Raw genomic sequence first — 17,099 nt, forward strand, 5'->3', positions numbered from 1 at the left:
TCCTCCTCCTCATCTTTTCCTCGTTTGTTTCCATTTCCCCAAATTTAAAATCTTTTTCAAGTATGGAAAAGAAAGTGTGCGTCATTTTTTGTACTTCATTATCAGTGAAGTGTGTAAGGAAAGACGTGAAATCGGTTCAATCGGAACTTCCGATTCGTCACCGCATTGCTCTCCATGCTTCCGATTGTGGCTTCGATTCCCAGAGGTGACTTAATTTTCTCTTAATAGGTACTAAGTAGTAAGTACCTACTTGAATTAATTATAAACAGTGTCAGCTTTTTCTCAACATTTTATAACTATATGGAAATTGGGCCCGAAAAACATAATCTGCCGAAAGGAGTAAGTTCTAAGTTTTAGTTCGGCAATATTGATTTTTTTTTCAATCGATTTGACGTGTGTGATTCTCGCAACAAAAACAAACACCTAGCACGGAATTTTTCGACCTTTATCTAATCGAACTCGCTATACAGAATTGAACTTGCACCTTTTGATATTCTAAATCCAAGGACCTAACTATGTTTAAATACTCTTATTCATATTTGTGTTAATTTTAAAGTTATAAAAATAAATAAATTAATAAATGAAACTTCAGTCTATTCTAAAAGGAAGCCTTATTCTAAAAAGTAAACAATTTCAGCGATAAAAGCTGTAGAACGCAGAGTAAAACGAATTTAGCCCGTCTCAAATCGGACGAGCCAAATTCTAAAGATGGCAGTCTACTTCCTACTTGGTATCCAAAGGTTGAGAACATCCGACGTAGACACAGACGCATTAAATAGAAGACGGAGAGTTATTGAGAGCTGAGGCCAAAGTTTGTCTGCCTAATTGACACATCTAGGTTTCTGAATAGGGGGAGCTCTATGCTTCAATTGAGACATATGTATGTGACGGGGCGAAGAATTAATTCATCAATGTTGAGACTTCTTCTGCACGCAGACATACAGGGTGCTAAATCAATCGGCTTAGTAAAAGTAGCTTATTCATATTTCCTACTCGGTATGGTATCCAAAGGTTGAGAACATCTGACTTAGACACAGGCGCATTAAATAGAAGACGGAGAGTTATTGAGAGCTGAGGCCAAAGTTTGTCTGTCTAATTGACACATCTAGGTTTCTGAATAGGGGGAGCTCCATGCTTCAATTGAGACATATGTATGTGACGGGGCGAAGAATTAATTCATCAATGTTGAGACTTCTTCTGCACGCAGACATACAGGGTGTTTTGAACAGTTGTGGTACATGAAATAGATCCAATTCATCTAATACATAATTGAAAATTGTAAAAATGAAAATATGTTCGTATTTGGTACCTACATATGTCTATATTTGTGGTCATTACAGATTACAGCTATGAGCTACAACATTACAAGATGGTCTTACATAAGTACATTACATTTGCCAAAATGATTTACTTTTGCTAGTTAAATATGTCGCCATTAGTAGCTACTCGTTTTTAAGTAGCTACCCCATTGTCCTTGTAAGTAAGGTTGAGAGTACCTACCATGATACCCCAAGTACGAAGAATAAAATGAAAATCGATGGCTCAGAGTAAACATATGTCGCCATTAGTAGCTACTCGTTTTTAAGTAGCTACTCCATTGTCCTTGTAAGTAAGGTTGAGAGTACCTACCATGATACCCCAAGTACGAAGAATAAAATGAAAATCGATGGCTCAGAGTAAATTCTCCTGAAAATCGACAAAAATGGACCTAAATTTTGATCGTTTTAATTTTGAAACTGTGCTTCCCTTTCACCACTTTTCACACAGTCTGTAGGCCATATCATAAACAAATACAATAAACACATGGCGTTCAGTATAAAATCTATGAGATTCTGTAGTCTGAATTCTGTATAATATCTCTCAGTCTCACTCTTCAATGATGAGTTGATAACTTTACTACTTATGATAATAAAACAATTAAGATATGAAATAAAGTAAGAGAAATACTTTGCCATATTGATGTGCCTTCTTATGATAGCGCCAGAAGATAACCCGTTGACATATTGACGCAGTAGCCCAGTACAGCTGCGGTAGCTCGGTCGGATGCCCGCCTGGCATCCAGTAGGTCCTCTATTGGACAAGTGTAGCGAAGTATTCGTTAATATAATAGTGAACTAACATTTCTTAAGCTGTATTTAGACTGATGTACCTAGGTGAAAACGAGTAATAGTGAACAAACAGAACTGTTAGCGGTATAGGGACTTAGGTTTAATTCCCTAAGCTGGATTTAAACTTGGGTAAACGAGCTCTGATTTTCAGCAAAAGTGACGAGTACTTGAGTGTTGATGTAAAATGAACTTCAAATTGGTAATCATAATAGAATGTGTCATATCTCATACCTCACGCTATGCTCTGCTTTCTACATGCTTCTGTTTGATTTGAGATCTCTTTTGTTTGTTTGTTGGCATGGGACATATTTCGTACTCAACTTTTCGGGTCAATTTGTCCACTTTGTGGGTGGACTTGAAACCAATTGGTACACTTGAGTATCTATCTAAAATGCCCCATGTTAACTTAATTTCACTGTTGTGGCACCCTGTATGTGTAATGTTTGATGGATATGTTTTTCCTGGCCATTACATTTCCATTGTCTAAAAATAGACGAGATTTGTATTGTACCTACATGGGAACAATCATTAGTGAAGTACATGTGAGTGATGTGTTAGCAACAGTCATATTAAGTGTAGGTGGGTAAACATAATAATATTGTAATATTAAAAAGTTAGAACTTTTAGGGTATACACAACACTTGGTAAAACAAATTAAAATCACTAGGGGAAAGGAAAAACAGATCGCTTAGATCATGAGGAAATCAATGAAGCAATTTATAGTACTCATCCTGTTCACGTGATAGAATCACATTATAGTGATTTTTGTAGTGACCAAAGTGATATGTAGATTTGTAGATCATACTATAATTATTCTATGTTATGTAGAACTATCGTATGTTAGAGTCCAGTGCTTATCATAACAAATGTGGCCTTTCGTATTTATCATTCAAATAACATCTGGAGTGTAACATATATGTAGAATATTGAGACTAACATGTAAGTACTGTGTATCATATTATCTACGTTAACATTGTTTCAAACTACATATTAATGTATTTTTTCCTCTTTAACATAATATTTATGTACCTGACTAACATGTATGTACTGTGTATCATATTATCTACGTTAACATTGTTTCAAACTACATATTAATGTATTTTTTCCTCTTTAACATAATATTTATGTACCTATGTGTTATGAGAATGTTAACATTGTTTTAAACTACATTTTAATGTATTTTTTCCTCTAAAAAAAGAGGCAATTAAAAAATATCTCTCCAATGAGTCACGGGGAAGGTGTGTGAAGAGCTGTTTCCGAATCTGACTGCGAGCTAATTTTCACCCAGGCCTTCCGCCCCTACTTGAACTGTCGTTGTGAAAGCAATGCAAGGTATTTTGGCAATCGTGTGTAAATGTTGAGAACAAAGGTGTAAACGTTGAAACGTATTGGTCGTGAGAGATGTTAAAATATAATGTACAGGGTGAGCTAATATCACGTCTTCGTGATCATATTTATAACTTCGGTTATATATACCTGTGGTCTTAGATCATATTTATAACTGTGATTGAGTGACCTTGTAGAGCTCACTTGGAAAGAGTGTCTCTAAAGGTGGATTTCCACCAACGCGATTTTTGCCGCGCGACGGAGTCGCGCGATAAAAATCGCATAGTGGAAACGTGTCGCGCGACAAGTTGAGGAAAGAGAGAGGGAGAGAGGGAGGTTTGATAGAGGGAACTGTAATAAAGGTTTTCTGGATTTATGGTCCCAAAATCGAAAGGACAGGATAGGAGAAAGCCAGCCGTTCCGAGAACGAACCTTATCTGTTTAGGATAATGTTCACCCCGGGGAGGGGATTGAAGCCACGACCTAGCTCTTACAAGGCAGGAGTATTACACTCTAAGCTAACTAGGCTGGCTACAATGTCTTTTTCTCCCCCCCCTAGGACGCTTTATCAGTTGACATTATTACGGATAGCAGGTCGTTCGTGGGTCCTGGAACACGCCACCACGTGAGTATCTGCTGGGTTCGATATCCGGTGTAGACAGGAATTTTAATAGAATTTTTTGTGTGTTTGAGAGAGAAGAAGGGAGGGGGAGAGAAAGAGAATGAGTGAGTGAGTGAGAGGGAGGGAGGTTTGATTGAGGGAACTGTAACAACGGAGGTCTTATGGTACCGCAATTGAAAATAGAAAGAGGACAGGATAGGAGAAAGTCAGCCGTTCCGAGAACGAACCGTATCTGTTTAGGATAAAGTTGGCTCCGGGTAAGAATCGAGTCCTGGAACACGCCACCACGTGAGTATCTGCTGGGTTCGATATCCGGTGTAGACAGGAATTTTATTGAAGCCACGACCTAGCTCTTACAAGGCAGGTGTATTACATTCTGAGCTAACTAGGCTGGCTACAATGTCTTTTTCTCCCCCCCCTAGGACGCTTTATCAGTTGACATTATTACGGATAGCAGGTCGTTCGTGCTATAACGTATTTAAATTTGAAATATTGATGTGTATTTCAGGAACAATGAAACCCTCATCCATTTGCTCAAGGGAAGTTTGGGCACGGGTATTCTAGCCATGCCTAACTACCTAGCGCTTACAAGTTAAAGGGCTACCTATCTTCCATGCTAACTAAGTTGGCTAGGTACTGTATACCATACCATCTTTTTTTCTTCCTTCAAGACGCTTTAGCACAGTAGGTCGTTCGCGCTATAACATCTTTATATTCAAATATTGATGTGTATTTCAGGAACAATGAAACCCTCATCCATTTGCTCAAGGGAAGTTTGGGCACGGGTATTCTAGCCATGCCTAACGCCTTTGTCAATTCCGGTCTGGTCATTGGAACCGTGGGTACCATCCTGATTGGTATCCTGTGTACATACTGCCTCCATGTATTAGTAAGTATCAAGTGTGGTGGCCAAATGACACGATTTTCGTGATCTTGACAACACTAACACCCTGTTAAGCCAATACAAATTAAATGGAACTTCACTGGCTGTTAGCTTAAGAGGAGTTTTAATGACTGAATAAATATTGGTAAAATCCAACGTAAGTGGTGCTTTTTGTTCTCGAGCAGTCAGCATATGTTTGAAACCCCTATGTGTTGAATCAAAGTCTTGAACTTTTTTTTGGGAACTGTAACTGCTAAGGTCTTATCGTCCCAAAATGGAAGAGAGAAGAAAGACAGGATAGGAGAAAGCCAGCCGTTCCGAGAACGAAGATTAGAACTTACAATGCTCTTCCTTAATTTATTTTAACTTTTAACTATTTTTATCATTTCTCTCACAGGTTAGATCTCAGTATGAACTATGTAAGAAGAAGCGAGTGCCCATTCTAAATTATCCGGATAGTATGCGAGTAGCTCTCCAACAAGGACCTCCCTGTCTCCGATTTGCTGCCAATGCATCCGCGTAAGTTAACCATAGTATCTCTTCTTGTGCCTAGCCTTTTCCTATTTAAATAGGATCGGCGTTAACCATACATTCCAAGTACCAAAAAATTGGGACAGACTGTTTTTGGAACATTTTCCAGAATAATTTTTCAATTGAGAGTAGAACCAATTAGAAAACCAATGACAGAATTTTGAAGATAACAACATGAGCTTTTAACTGGTCCATACCTACCGAAAAACTTGAGGAAATATTTTTAAAATCCCTCTTCGATTCCGGGACAATAAGACCCCAGTAATTACAGTTCCCTCTATAAAATTTGAAAGACTGAAAAAAACTTGATAAATTGGTTAATACCTATATGATTTCTTAAATTTAAAAAGCATCTAAACAGAGAGTAGAGTGTAGACCATCTTAGTCTGGCTGGGGTACTTTAAGCAGGGAGGATACCAGTCTGAAATTTCCCTTGCTAAAGAAATAGCAAAGGTTGAGTGCGATGGGCATCCACTCCTAAAATTTTTGTAGCCAAAACCAAATGTCAGCCCAAAGCAATCACCCTAGGGCTGATTGAGAGGCTGATGAAAAACGTCGACCCTGTCTGTACACGGGAAAAGGTGAAGAAGACTAATGTGGCATCTTGTTTTCTTCATTTCCAGTATCATTGTGGACATGTTCCTCATTGTATATCAACTTGGTATCTGTTGTGTGTATATTATGTTTGTGGCCACCAATATTAAACCCGTAAGTATCTATTATTTCTCCTCAAAGTGACAAACACACCACTTAAGCAGGCACTTAGTAATGCTGTGATACCAAAAAACGTTAAAAGGATTAATTACCCTGAATTCCAAGCACAGAATCAAATCCTACTGACCATCAAAATTATTAAAATTAAATTTTAGGAGAGAATAATAGGGAAATGTGAGAAAAATGTGATTTAGATCTTGGAATATTACTTCTGTACCTATATTTGTTCTTCCATTGCGATATTAATATGCCTAATGTCTATCTATCATTATATATAATTAACCTACCTGTCATCAGCATTAAAATAATAAGCACCACATTACCTTATAATAATACCACTGAAGATGCCGTAACTGGCGAAACCCGGTATGGTAACGAATAAAATAATATTGTAAAACAAAAAAAGCGATCTGTTTTTCCTTTCCCCTAGTGAATAATATTGTTATATTTCTTTGCATTATTAGGTAGGTATCTATAGTTATGTATATTTTATTGCTATCTTAGATAGTCAGCCGCTAGCAATAAAAAGTCCTTTGTGTGTTGAAGATTTTTGCCAAATTTTGCACCATAGTCAGACAAATGTTCGAGAGTTATGGTGTAGGTAACAAAAATAGCTCGCTATACTGTAGTAATAGAAAGTAATAAAACACAGGTTTGGAGACACATTAAGTGCAACTTTATGGAGTTATATCTGGACACTCTTTGTTCAATTAATTTCAAAAATTGATCCAAACATATCTAATTGCACTAAGTACAATCCTCAATAACTATTAATATTAATACTATGAGCAATACCGGGGTGCAACTATTCCAAAAATGAAATCTCCATAACATCTTGTATGCTAAATTATAAGTAACTGTACTTCATGATTTATCAAAGCAAATTTCTCTCCCGCATTCTTGGCAAGACGGTTCACTTTGTTGCCTCTGCAATTCATCTAATACATAATTGAAAATTGTAAAAATGAAAATATGTTCGTATTTGGTACCTACATATGTCTATGTTTGTGGTTATCACAGATTACAGCTATGAGCTACATTACAAGATGGTTTTACATATGTACATTACATTTGCCAAAATGATTTACTTTTGCTAGTTATGTCGCCATTAGTAGCTACTCGTTTTTAAGTAGCTACCCCATTATCCTTGTAAGTAAGGTTGAGAGTACCTACCATGATACCCCAAGTACGAAGAATAAAATGAAAATCGATGGCTCAGAATAAATTCTCCTGAAAATCGACAAAAATAGACCTACATTTTGATCGTTTTAATTTTGAAAATGTGCTTCCCTTTCACCACTTTTCACACAGTCTGTAGGCCATATCATAAACAAATACAATAAACACATGGCGTTCTGTATAAAATCTATGAGATTCTGTTGTCTGACTTCTGTATAATATCTCTCAGTCTCACTCTTCAATGATGAGTTGATAACTTTACTACTTATGATAATAAAACAATTAAGATATGAAATAAAGTAAGAGAAATACTTTGCCATATTGATGTGCCTCATGTTTTAATTATGTTTTCTGTTAAAAATAAGCTCATTATGTTTGTTATCACTTAGGAGAACATTTAGAAAGCTTGGGAGAACATTTAAAAAGCTTGTAACCAGCTTGGCACTGCAAGATATAGGAGGAAGAGATGGTATAAGAGAGGAGAGAGAAGGAGGAAGAAGAGGAGTAAAGATACGACAAAAAGGTACCTACACAGAAGAGAGAAAGACGTGGGAGAAAGAGGATGTATCCGCGAAGCGGTAGTAAAGTGACCTAAATATAGGAAAAAGGAAATTGAAACCTTTAGAGTGGAAAACGGAAAAAAAGGAAAAAGAAGAGAAAAAAAATATTAACAACAACACAAACTGAGAACATAAATAAAAAGTGTTTGCTATAGAACTTGAGATCTTCCTCTCCCGCCCAAAACTAAAGGAAAGACTTGGAACGAGAGTTTAATTATACTGTTAACAAAATTAATAGAAACTTCACTAATTAAAAAAATATTCGCACAATGCTTATTATGCATACTTTACTATGAAGGTATGTAGGTAACGGTGGACTTTCCCCAACTTCAGTGAAATGTAATGCACAAGTATTGGTATCGGACCAATTTTTCAAAATTGGGCAAATAAAACACAGTTTTTCCCTCCGATTTTGAACTGTGTTCTTTCCCCCTTTCCTCAACTTGATGTAAAATATCAAGGGAGCGCGGTAGCACTCCGCCCCACCAATCCAAAATGCGAGAACAATAGGTACTAAAAGTATTTACTTGATATAAATTATTAATGATCCTTATCATCAAGCATCTTGTATACTCCTGAATGCTAATCTAGGCTAATCAGACTGTCGTATCCTCAGACAGCTAGTCCCCACTATGATAATCCTGTACAGGAAAACGTCTATTAGTCCAAATCTGTCTGTCTGAATCCTGAATCCCCCCTATTTGAACCATGATACATCGGATCTAATCCTGTACAGGAAAACGTCTATTGGTCCAAATCTGTCTGTCTGAATCCTGAATCCCCCCTATTTGAACCATGATACATCGGATCTATAAATAAGTGATCATTGTGATGCTTTCTACATACATAATATGCATGATCTTCTATTTATATTATTATATCTGTTTCGGTATTATATCTGTTACAGGCATTGTTGATTCTCCAGGCATAGTTGACTATGTTTAGGCATGGACAACACTGTGCCTTCCGTTTATAGGCAAAGTTGATTAAAAAAAAAAAAATAGTTTTAGGCAAAGATCCATAGTATGATTGAATAAACAAAGTTTTAATTTGATGGCCAAGTTCTCAAATATACGAGTGTACGAGACCTTGTTTAGACTGTGGGCTGTGTGGGTAAAGGGACTTTCCAATTCTATATTAATAAACAATCTGTCAGTCCTAATAACAGACAGAATGAACAAAGTTCTATTCAGAATAAACAAGTTTCTATCTGGAGTCTGGACTTGATTTTTTTGTGATCTGTCAGATCTTTCTGATAACTTAACTCAAATTTGATTACGTATAAACTACCTATAGGTATTTTCTATTCTAATCTAGACTTGGTTATATAAGCAATCTTTGTAATTTTGCCAAAGAAAAAACGATCATAGATTCACAATTTCTGTCATCACGACAGCACAAATCAAGTGATTCTTGTTATTTTCCATTCGGTTGGTAATTTAAATAAAATTGTATCCATTATCATTAATCATTACCATTAACCGCTCTGAACACTGTTGATCTACCCACTACGGGACAAGATTTTCAGATTACCATTAGCCGCTCTGAACACTGTTGATCTACCCACTACGGGACAAGATTTTCATCTAAGATTTTCACTTTATATGTAACATAGGATTACGTATTTACTTCTTGAGCCAACACCTACGAGCAGCCTAGTACGCGTTTCGTTCTTCTTAGAACTCATCAGCTAGACATAGTTCTACAACACTCTACATATTTCAGAATCTGACTCATTTACTGAGTAGTTTACTGAAAAGAGCAGTTCTTTTTTTCATAACTCACTCACTCATTCACTATTTACTCTCTACACATCTCTGTTATGGAGTCTGATTTAATCTGATAATAGCATTACTATAATGTGAACTATCGTACATAGCATCACGTCATTCACGTCTGAACAATGACATGAATAGGATATCAGTCATGAATAATGCCATTCACCATTTCATGATAACAATGAGTATAATGTATGAATTAACGCAGGAAGAGCTCACGTTTATGCAAAGTGGATTTAGATGTATTTGAGCAAGTGGCCCTCCTCCATAAAAACAACGTTACAACTTTGCACTTCTAGCAAAATTTGACGTCACAAAAACTATTATAATGTTTATGCAGTGAGGGCGAACTAGATCATTTTCAAACAAATTTTCCCCATCATTGAGAAAGCTGTATGCACCTGAAATCCAAGCACAAATCTAAAAAAAAAAAAACTTACCCGGGAGCTGAACACGAGCCCTCTGGCATGGAACACTATTACTTACACACAGAACTACCGTGGCTGATCCGGTATAAATATGTATTTATTTCTTAGTTAACTAACTTTAACTTTTCCTATACAAACACTAATATTTCCCTTGTTAAGTAACTTTATCATTAGGCTGTTGAGACAGCAATATTTCACCTCAGGAATGAGATGTCAGTAATATGTGTGCGTGAGTTCAAGTTGACATATTAATCATTGTTGACATAGGTATGGGTATACTTGGGTTTTGTATAGGAAAACTACGCCCTGACCGATTCAATTAAGCGTAATAACGAGGATGCCTCAGAAGTATCGTGTGCCTGTGCCAAGTCCATTAAAAATTACTTTACTTTCCTTCCATAAGATATTAGGATATGGAAAGAAAAATTCCTTTGTTTTAATTAAAGAACGAAATATATTGTTAAAAAGAAAAAAAAATGATTTTAGGTCAAGAATGGGCAGCATATTTATCTTCTTTGGATTAGAGATGTTAGTTGGCATATTAATCATTGTTGACATAGGTATGGGTATACTTGGGTTTTGTATAGGCAAACTACGCCCTGACCGATTCAATGAAGCGTAATAACGAGGATGCCTCAGAAGTATTGTGTGCCAAGTCCATTAAAAATTACTTCACTTTCCTTCCATAAGATATTAAGATATGGAAAGAAAAAAGTCCTCTGTTTTAATTAAAGAACGAAATAAGCCAGCTTAGTTAGCTTAGTTGGGAGTGCGTCTGCCTTGTAAGTGCTAGGCCGCGGGTTCGATTCCTGCCCGGGGCGTATTTTATCCTGATGGGATAATGTTCGTTCTCGGAACGGCTGGCTTTCTCCTATCCTGTATTCCTTCTCTCTTCGATTTCGGGACGATAAGACCATAGCAGTTACAATTCCCTCTGTCAAACCTCTTAAAAAAAAAACGAAATATATTGTTTAAAAAAAAATATTTTAGGTCAAGAATGGGCAGCATATTTATCTTCTTTGGATTAGAGATGTTTAAAGAGTTGTGAGGTATAAAAAAAAACTAGTACTTAACTCTTTTTAGTGGACTGTTCAGTCAACGAGTTAGACCCTAAAAAAATGTAACTCACTAACTCCCTATAGGCAATAGGACATGTAGGTTTTCCACTGAAAAGAGAAGTTGTTTTATAACTAACTCACTCACATATCTCTAGTTTGGATTTCCTTCATCATACCTAATACTAATACCTAACGTGACCTGTTTTCACTTGCAATTAAAAAATATTTTGATTTATTTTTTTTTTTAAGCTGTGTATTCAACGTGATATAGGGTGATAAAAATTATATAAAAAAAATAAAATTTTATTAAAATTAAAGCACTCCCACTCATAATAAAAAACAAACTAAAATGAAGAGTCGCGCGACACGTTTCCACTGGCATTGCTACTTTGCTACGCGACATTCCTTTGATCCGGACCGACTTTCATGGGATAGAAGTCGCATGGTCGCACGACTTTTTTTCGCGTCGCGCAACACGTTTCCACTATGCGAGGTCGCGCGACAAAAATCGCATTTTTGAAAATCCACCTTAAGGATCCCAATCGTGTAGAAAAACATCTTATTAACATGTCTAAACTAACTTCATTAAAATTGAACTAACCGTTCGTTATAGGTTATAGTGAAACAAAAAACACATGCACTAAATGCAAAATGGTCGAGATTAAACTTGGAAGTAAAAAACCATTGATATACGTACGACTTGTAAATAACACAAATTAGTTCGACCTTTGCGCTCTATTGATCGAATTAAAACAAGCGTGATTTCGACTGCATTAGAAATCTTCAAAAAGGTTATTTATTGTCAGGATGTCTGTCAGGTCTAGAGTGACAAATTAATGTCTGTCGTATGTCGTCTCATTATACGAGAGGAAAGAGCACTTGATGAATTCCCTAGATATGGATACCACTGCACGTATTTATTAGGGCAATTTGTAGGTATTCTAGGGGGAAAGGAAAATTGGGACTCATATGTTTTTTTTCCCCCCCTTCTTGTTTTTTACAGAAAACCACCTGTAAAGAAGGGATTTTGTGTATCTAACATGTTTTAACTTTAACCCAATTCACCATTTGCGAACTTTTGAAAACCTTGGAAGTTTTATTCTAGAAGTCTAGATGAAATCCTTATGACTTCAGATAATATTTAGAAGTAACCTGTTGTGTATTTGTTTGTTTCAGATTTCAAGATGACTGACAACATTAAACTCACAAATCTAGTAGATAAGTAAGTATTCTAGTATTCAGAATACCTATTATTTAACACGCTAATTATCAAGGTCTACTTAGAGCCTTGTGTCAGTTGTTATCGCCATTGATATACGTACGACTTGTAAATAGCACAAATTAGTTCGACCTTTGCGCTCTATTGATCGAATTAAAACACTCGTGATTTCGGCATTTAACACGCTAATTGTCAAGGTCTACTTAGAGCCTTGTGTCAGTTGTTATCACCATTGATATACGTACGACTTGTAAATAGCACAAATTAGTTCGACCTTTGCGCTCTATTGATCGAATTAAAACACTCGTGATTTCGGCTGCATTAGAAATCTTCAAAAAGGTTATTTATTGTCAGGATGTCTGTCAGGTCTAGAGTGGCAAATTAATGTCTGTCGTATGTCGTCTCATTATACGAGAGGAAAGAGGACTGATGAATTCCCTAGATACGAATACCACTGCACGTATTTATTAGGGCAAATTGTAGGTATTCTAGGGGGAAAGGAAAATTGGGACTCATATGTTTTTTTTTTTTTTTTTTTTTTGTTTTTTTACAGAAAACTTTAACTTTAACCCAATTCACCATTTGCGAACTTTTGAAAACCTTGGAAGTTTTACTCTAGAAGTCTACATAGATAAAACTATTGATGCTGCTCCTTGTAACATCAGATAATATTTTTAAAAGTAACCTGTTGTTTGTTTGTTTCAGATTTCAAGATGACTGACAACATTAAACTCACAAATCTAGTAGATAAGTAAGTATTCTAGTATTCAGAATACCTATACTGCCGTGCTAAGCAAAAACGCCGTATGTCAAAAAAATCGATTTTTGGTTTTTGGTGCCGAATAATTCCTATGATCCTAAATTTTGATCCTATATATATTTTTTTTTTCTTTCTCTTTCTTTATCATAAACCCCTTAAAAAGCACTAAAACGTTTTGCCGTATGTCAAAAACGTATGTTTGCCGTATAGATTGAAATCTTTAAACTCGATTTGCCGAAAGTAGGGCTTTTTGACATACCGCGTTTGCGCTTAGCACGGCAGTATAATACGCGTATTTCACCTTTGTAATATAATTTTGTTCGTTCTAATTGCTCAACAAAAAAAAAGCATTAACTTGACTTGGAGATGTTGGGTTCAAATCCCGATGAGGACCAAAGAAAGACCTTTTTTTTTAATTCCTAGATATAAGCTTAAAATTTAACATTGCATGAGGTACACAAGGGCTGCCTGGAGGGGACTGACAAGAAACGGCGACCCTTAGGAAAGGCTAGGAAGAATAAGATAAGCTTGTAGTAGTGTGGAAAGCTGCAAAGTTTGGTCAGTTGTAAATACCAGGTTAGGTCGGTTGAGGTTAAAACCCATATTTGGTCAAGATTTTTTTGTTTGGTCAATACTTCAAACGATGCTACTATGTTTCCCATTTCTAACGCTTTTTTCATCCTCATTTTTGTCTTCCCCACAGGTCAAACGGGGGTGCTCGCGGGGATGTAGAGTCCAATGACTCTCGTATGACCTCACCCAGTAAACAACCTCTAGATGACTCCACACCGTATGACCCTCATAAGCACCGAGTCCTGGAACACGCCACCACGTGAGTATCTGCTGGGTTCGATATCCGGTGTAGACAGGAATTTTATTGAAGCCACGACCTAGCTCTTACAAGGCAGGTGTATTACATTCTGAGCTAACTAGGCTGGCTACAATGTCTTTTTCTCCCCCCCCTAGGACGCTTTATCAGTTGACATTATTACGGATAGCAGGTCGTTCGTGCTATAACGTATTTAAATTTGAAATATTGATGTGTATTTCAGGAACAATGAAACCCTCATCCATTTGCTCAAGGGAAGTTTGGGCACGGGTATTCTAGCCATGCCTAACGCCTTTGTCAATTCCGGTCTGGTCATTGGAACCGTGGGTACCATCCTGATTGGTATCCTGTGTACATACTGCCTCCATGTATTAGTAAGTATCAAGTGTGGTGGCCAAATGACACGATTTTCGTGATCTTGACAACACTAACACCCTGTTAAGCCAATACAAATTAAATGGAACTTCACTGGCTGTTAGCTTAAGAGGAGTTTTAATGACTGAATAAATATTGGTAAAATCCAACGTAAGTGGTGCTTTTTGTTCTCGAGCAGTCAGCATATGTTTGAAACCCCTATGTGTTGAATCAAAGTCTTGAACTTTTTTTTGGGAACTGTAACTGCTAAGGTCTTATCGTCCCAAAATGGAAGAGAGAAGAAAGACAGGATAGGAGAAAGCCAGCCGTTCCGAGAACGAAGATTAGAACTTACAATGCTCTTCCTTAATTTATTTTAACTTTTAACTATTTTTATCATTTCTCTCACAGGTTAGATCTCAGTATGAACTATGTAAGAAGAAGCGAGTGCCCATTCTAAATTATCCGGATAGTATGCGAGTAGCTCTCCAACAAGGACCTCCCTGTCTCCGATTTGCTGCCAATGCATCCGCGTAAGTTAACCATAGTATCTCTTCTTGTGCCTAGCCTTTTCCTATTTAAATAGGATCGGCGTTAACCATACATTCCAAGTACCAAAAAATTGGGACAGACTGTTTTTGGAACATTTTCCAGAATAATTTTTCAATTGAGAGTAGAACCAATTAGAAAACCAATGACAGAATTTTGAAGATAACAACATGAGCTTTTAACTGGTCCATACCTACCGAAAAACTTGAGGAAATATTTTTAAAATCCCTCTTCGATTCCGGGACAATAAGACCCCAGTAATTACAGTTCCCTCTATAAAATTTGAAAGACTGAAAAAAACTTGATAAATTGGCGAGAGTTTCAATAGAAATCATGAAACTCAAGAGGAAAAGACATATGAGAATCAATGATAGCAGTTTTCCAACGCAGAAGGTTGCATTTGACGTGAAATTCCATATTTTTTACATTGACAAAAACTTATCAGCAACGTATTTTTGTCCGTATCTCTAAACATTTTAACCTGAGAGTTTCAATAGAAATCATGAAACTCAAGAGGAAAAGACATGAGAATCAATGATAGCAGTTTTCCAACGCAGAAGCTTGCATTTGACGTGAAATTCCATATTTTTTACATTGACAAAAACTTATCAGCAACGTATTTTTGTCCGTATCTCTAAACATTTTAACCTATTGTTTGCTATGTCAGCTATGTCTGGTCATAAAGAAGTCAATTTAAGTCATGCTTATCGGATAGGATATAAATATCTAACGTAGTGTGTACAGTTGTACACTGTACCTATTTCTACTTTGTTTACAGACTGCACAGGACATGGAACATACGAAAGTCACTGAAGTCACAGAGAAGGAATTGAGTGAAGATAATACTGTCAATAGCACTGAAATACCTCTATTTATGTATCTGTAAATGATGAATTTGGGTATTTTATGGCCATACTGACCATTACTGGAGGACCTAATGTCTGGTTTGGAGTTATTTTAGTCTGGCTGGGGTACTTTAAGCAGGGAGGATACCAGTCTGAAATTTCCCTTGCTAAAGAAATAGCAAAGGTTGAGTGCGATGATAAATTGGTTAATACCTATATGATTTCTTAAATTTAAAAAGCATCTAAACAGAGAGTAGAGTGTAGACCATCTTAGTCTGGCTGGGGTACTTTAAGCAGGGAGGATACCAGTCTGAAATTTCCCTTGCTAAAGAAATAGCAAAGGTTGAGTGCGATGGGCATCCACTCCTAAAATTTTTGTAGCCAAAACCAAATGTCAGCCCAAAGCAATCACCCTAGGGCTGATTGAGAGGCTGATGAAAAACGTCGACCCTGTCTGTACACGGGAAAAGGTGAAGAAGACTAATGTGGCATCTTGTTTTCTTCATTTCCAGTATCATTGTGGACATGTTCCTCATTGTATATCAACTTGGTATCTGTTGTGTGTATATTATGTTTGTGGCCACCAATATTAAACCCGTAAGTATCTATTATTTCTCCTCAAAGTGACAAACACACCACTTAAGCAGGCACTTAGTAATGCTGTGATACCAAAAAACGTTAAAAGGATTAATTACCCTGAATTCCAAGCACAGAATCAAATCCTACTGACCATCAAAATTATTAAAATTAAATTTTAGGAGAGAATAATAGGGAAATGTGAGAAAAATGTGATTTAGATCTTGGAATATTACTTCTGTACCTATATTTGTTCTTCCATTGCGATATTAATATGCCTAATGCCTATCTATCATTATATATAATTAACCTACCTGTCATCAGCATTAAAATAATAAGCACCACATTACCTAATAAATTTGACTAAATGCTACTTCGCATAACGTACATCTCTCTCTTCTCTCCCTCTCTTTCTTTCCCTCTTTCTCTCTCCCCCTCTCCCTCCCTCGCTCTCTCTCCCATTCCTCTCTTTCTCTCCCCTTTCTCTCTTTCTCTCTCTCTCCCTCCTTCCCTTTATCTCTCCCTCTCCCTTTCCCTCTCTCCCTCCCCCTCCCTCCGATATTTTTTTATTTAATAACTGCTCCAAAATGAAGAACAAACTTGAAATGCAGTTTGTTCTAGTGCCAGCATTTCATACTCGTATGTCACAACTCAACAATTCATTGTAACTGACTTGCTAGAGTTTGCTAGGTGTGCGACTCAAGAGCAGTGTTTTTTTTTTTTTTTTTTTTTTTTTTTTTTTTTCGGGTTTGTTGAGGGGAACCTTTCGGGTTCAAAGGG

The 17,099-nt window shown here is 36.6% G+C and overlaps 1 protein-coding gene across 3 annotated transcripts in view; it reads left to right on the forward strand.

The window, feature by feature from the left end:
• LOC103520642 (proton-coupled amino acid transporter-like protein CG1139) overlaps window positions 1-17,099 on the forward strand; it is a 33,460-nt gene that overhangs the window by 9,078 nt on the left and 7,283 nt on the right. The window contains exons 1-6 of one of the 3 annotated variants that reach the window (XM_026831795.1): window positions 53-205; window positions 12,364-12,409; window positions 13,870-13,998; window positions 14,219-14,369; window positions 14,761-14,882; window positions 16,256-16,340. In XM_026831795.1, coding sequence (XP_026687596.1) covers window positions 175-205; window positions 12,364-12,409; window positions 13,870-13,998; window positions 14,219-14,369; window positions 14,761-14,882; window positions 16,256-16,340 — 564 coding nt within the window. In that variant the 5' untranslated portion in view covers window positions 53-174. Of the gene's footprint in view, window positions 1-52; window positions 206-12,363; window positions 12,410-13,111; window positions 13,158-13,869; window positions 13,999-14,218; window positions 14,370-14,760; window positions 14,883-16,255; window positions 16,341-17,099 lie in introns of those variants that run through there. The other 2 variants (XM_026831791.1, XM_008485746.2) reach the window with 2 other exon arrangements.

The sequence above is a fragment of the Diaphorina citri genome, unplaced genomic scaffold, assembly GCF_000475195.1.
Source record: "Diaphorina citri unplaced genomic scaffold, Diaci psyllid genome assembly version 1.1 scaffold71, whole genome shotgun sequence".
Lineage (NCBI taxonomy): Eukaryota > Metazoa > Arthropoda > Insecta > Hemiptera > Psyllidae > Diaphorina > Diaphorina citri.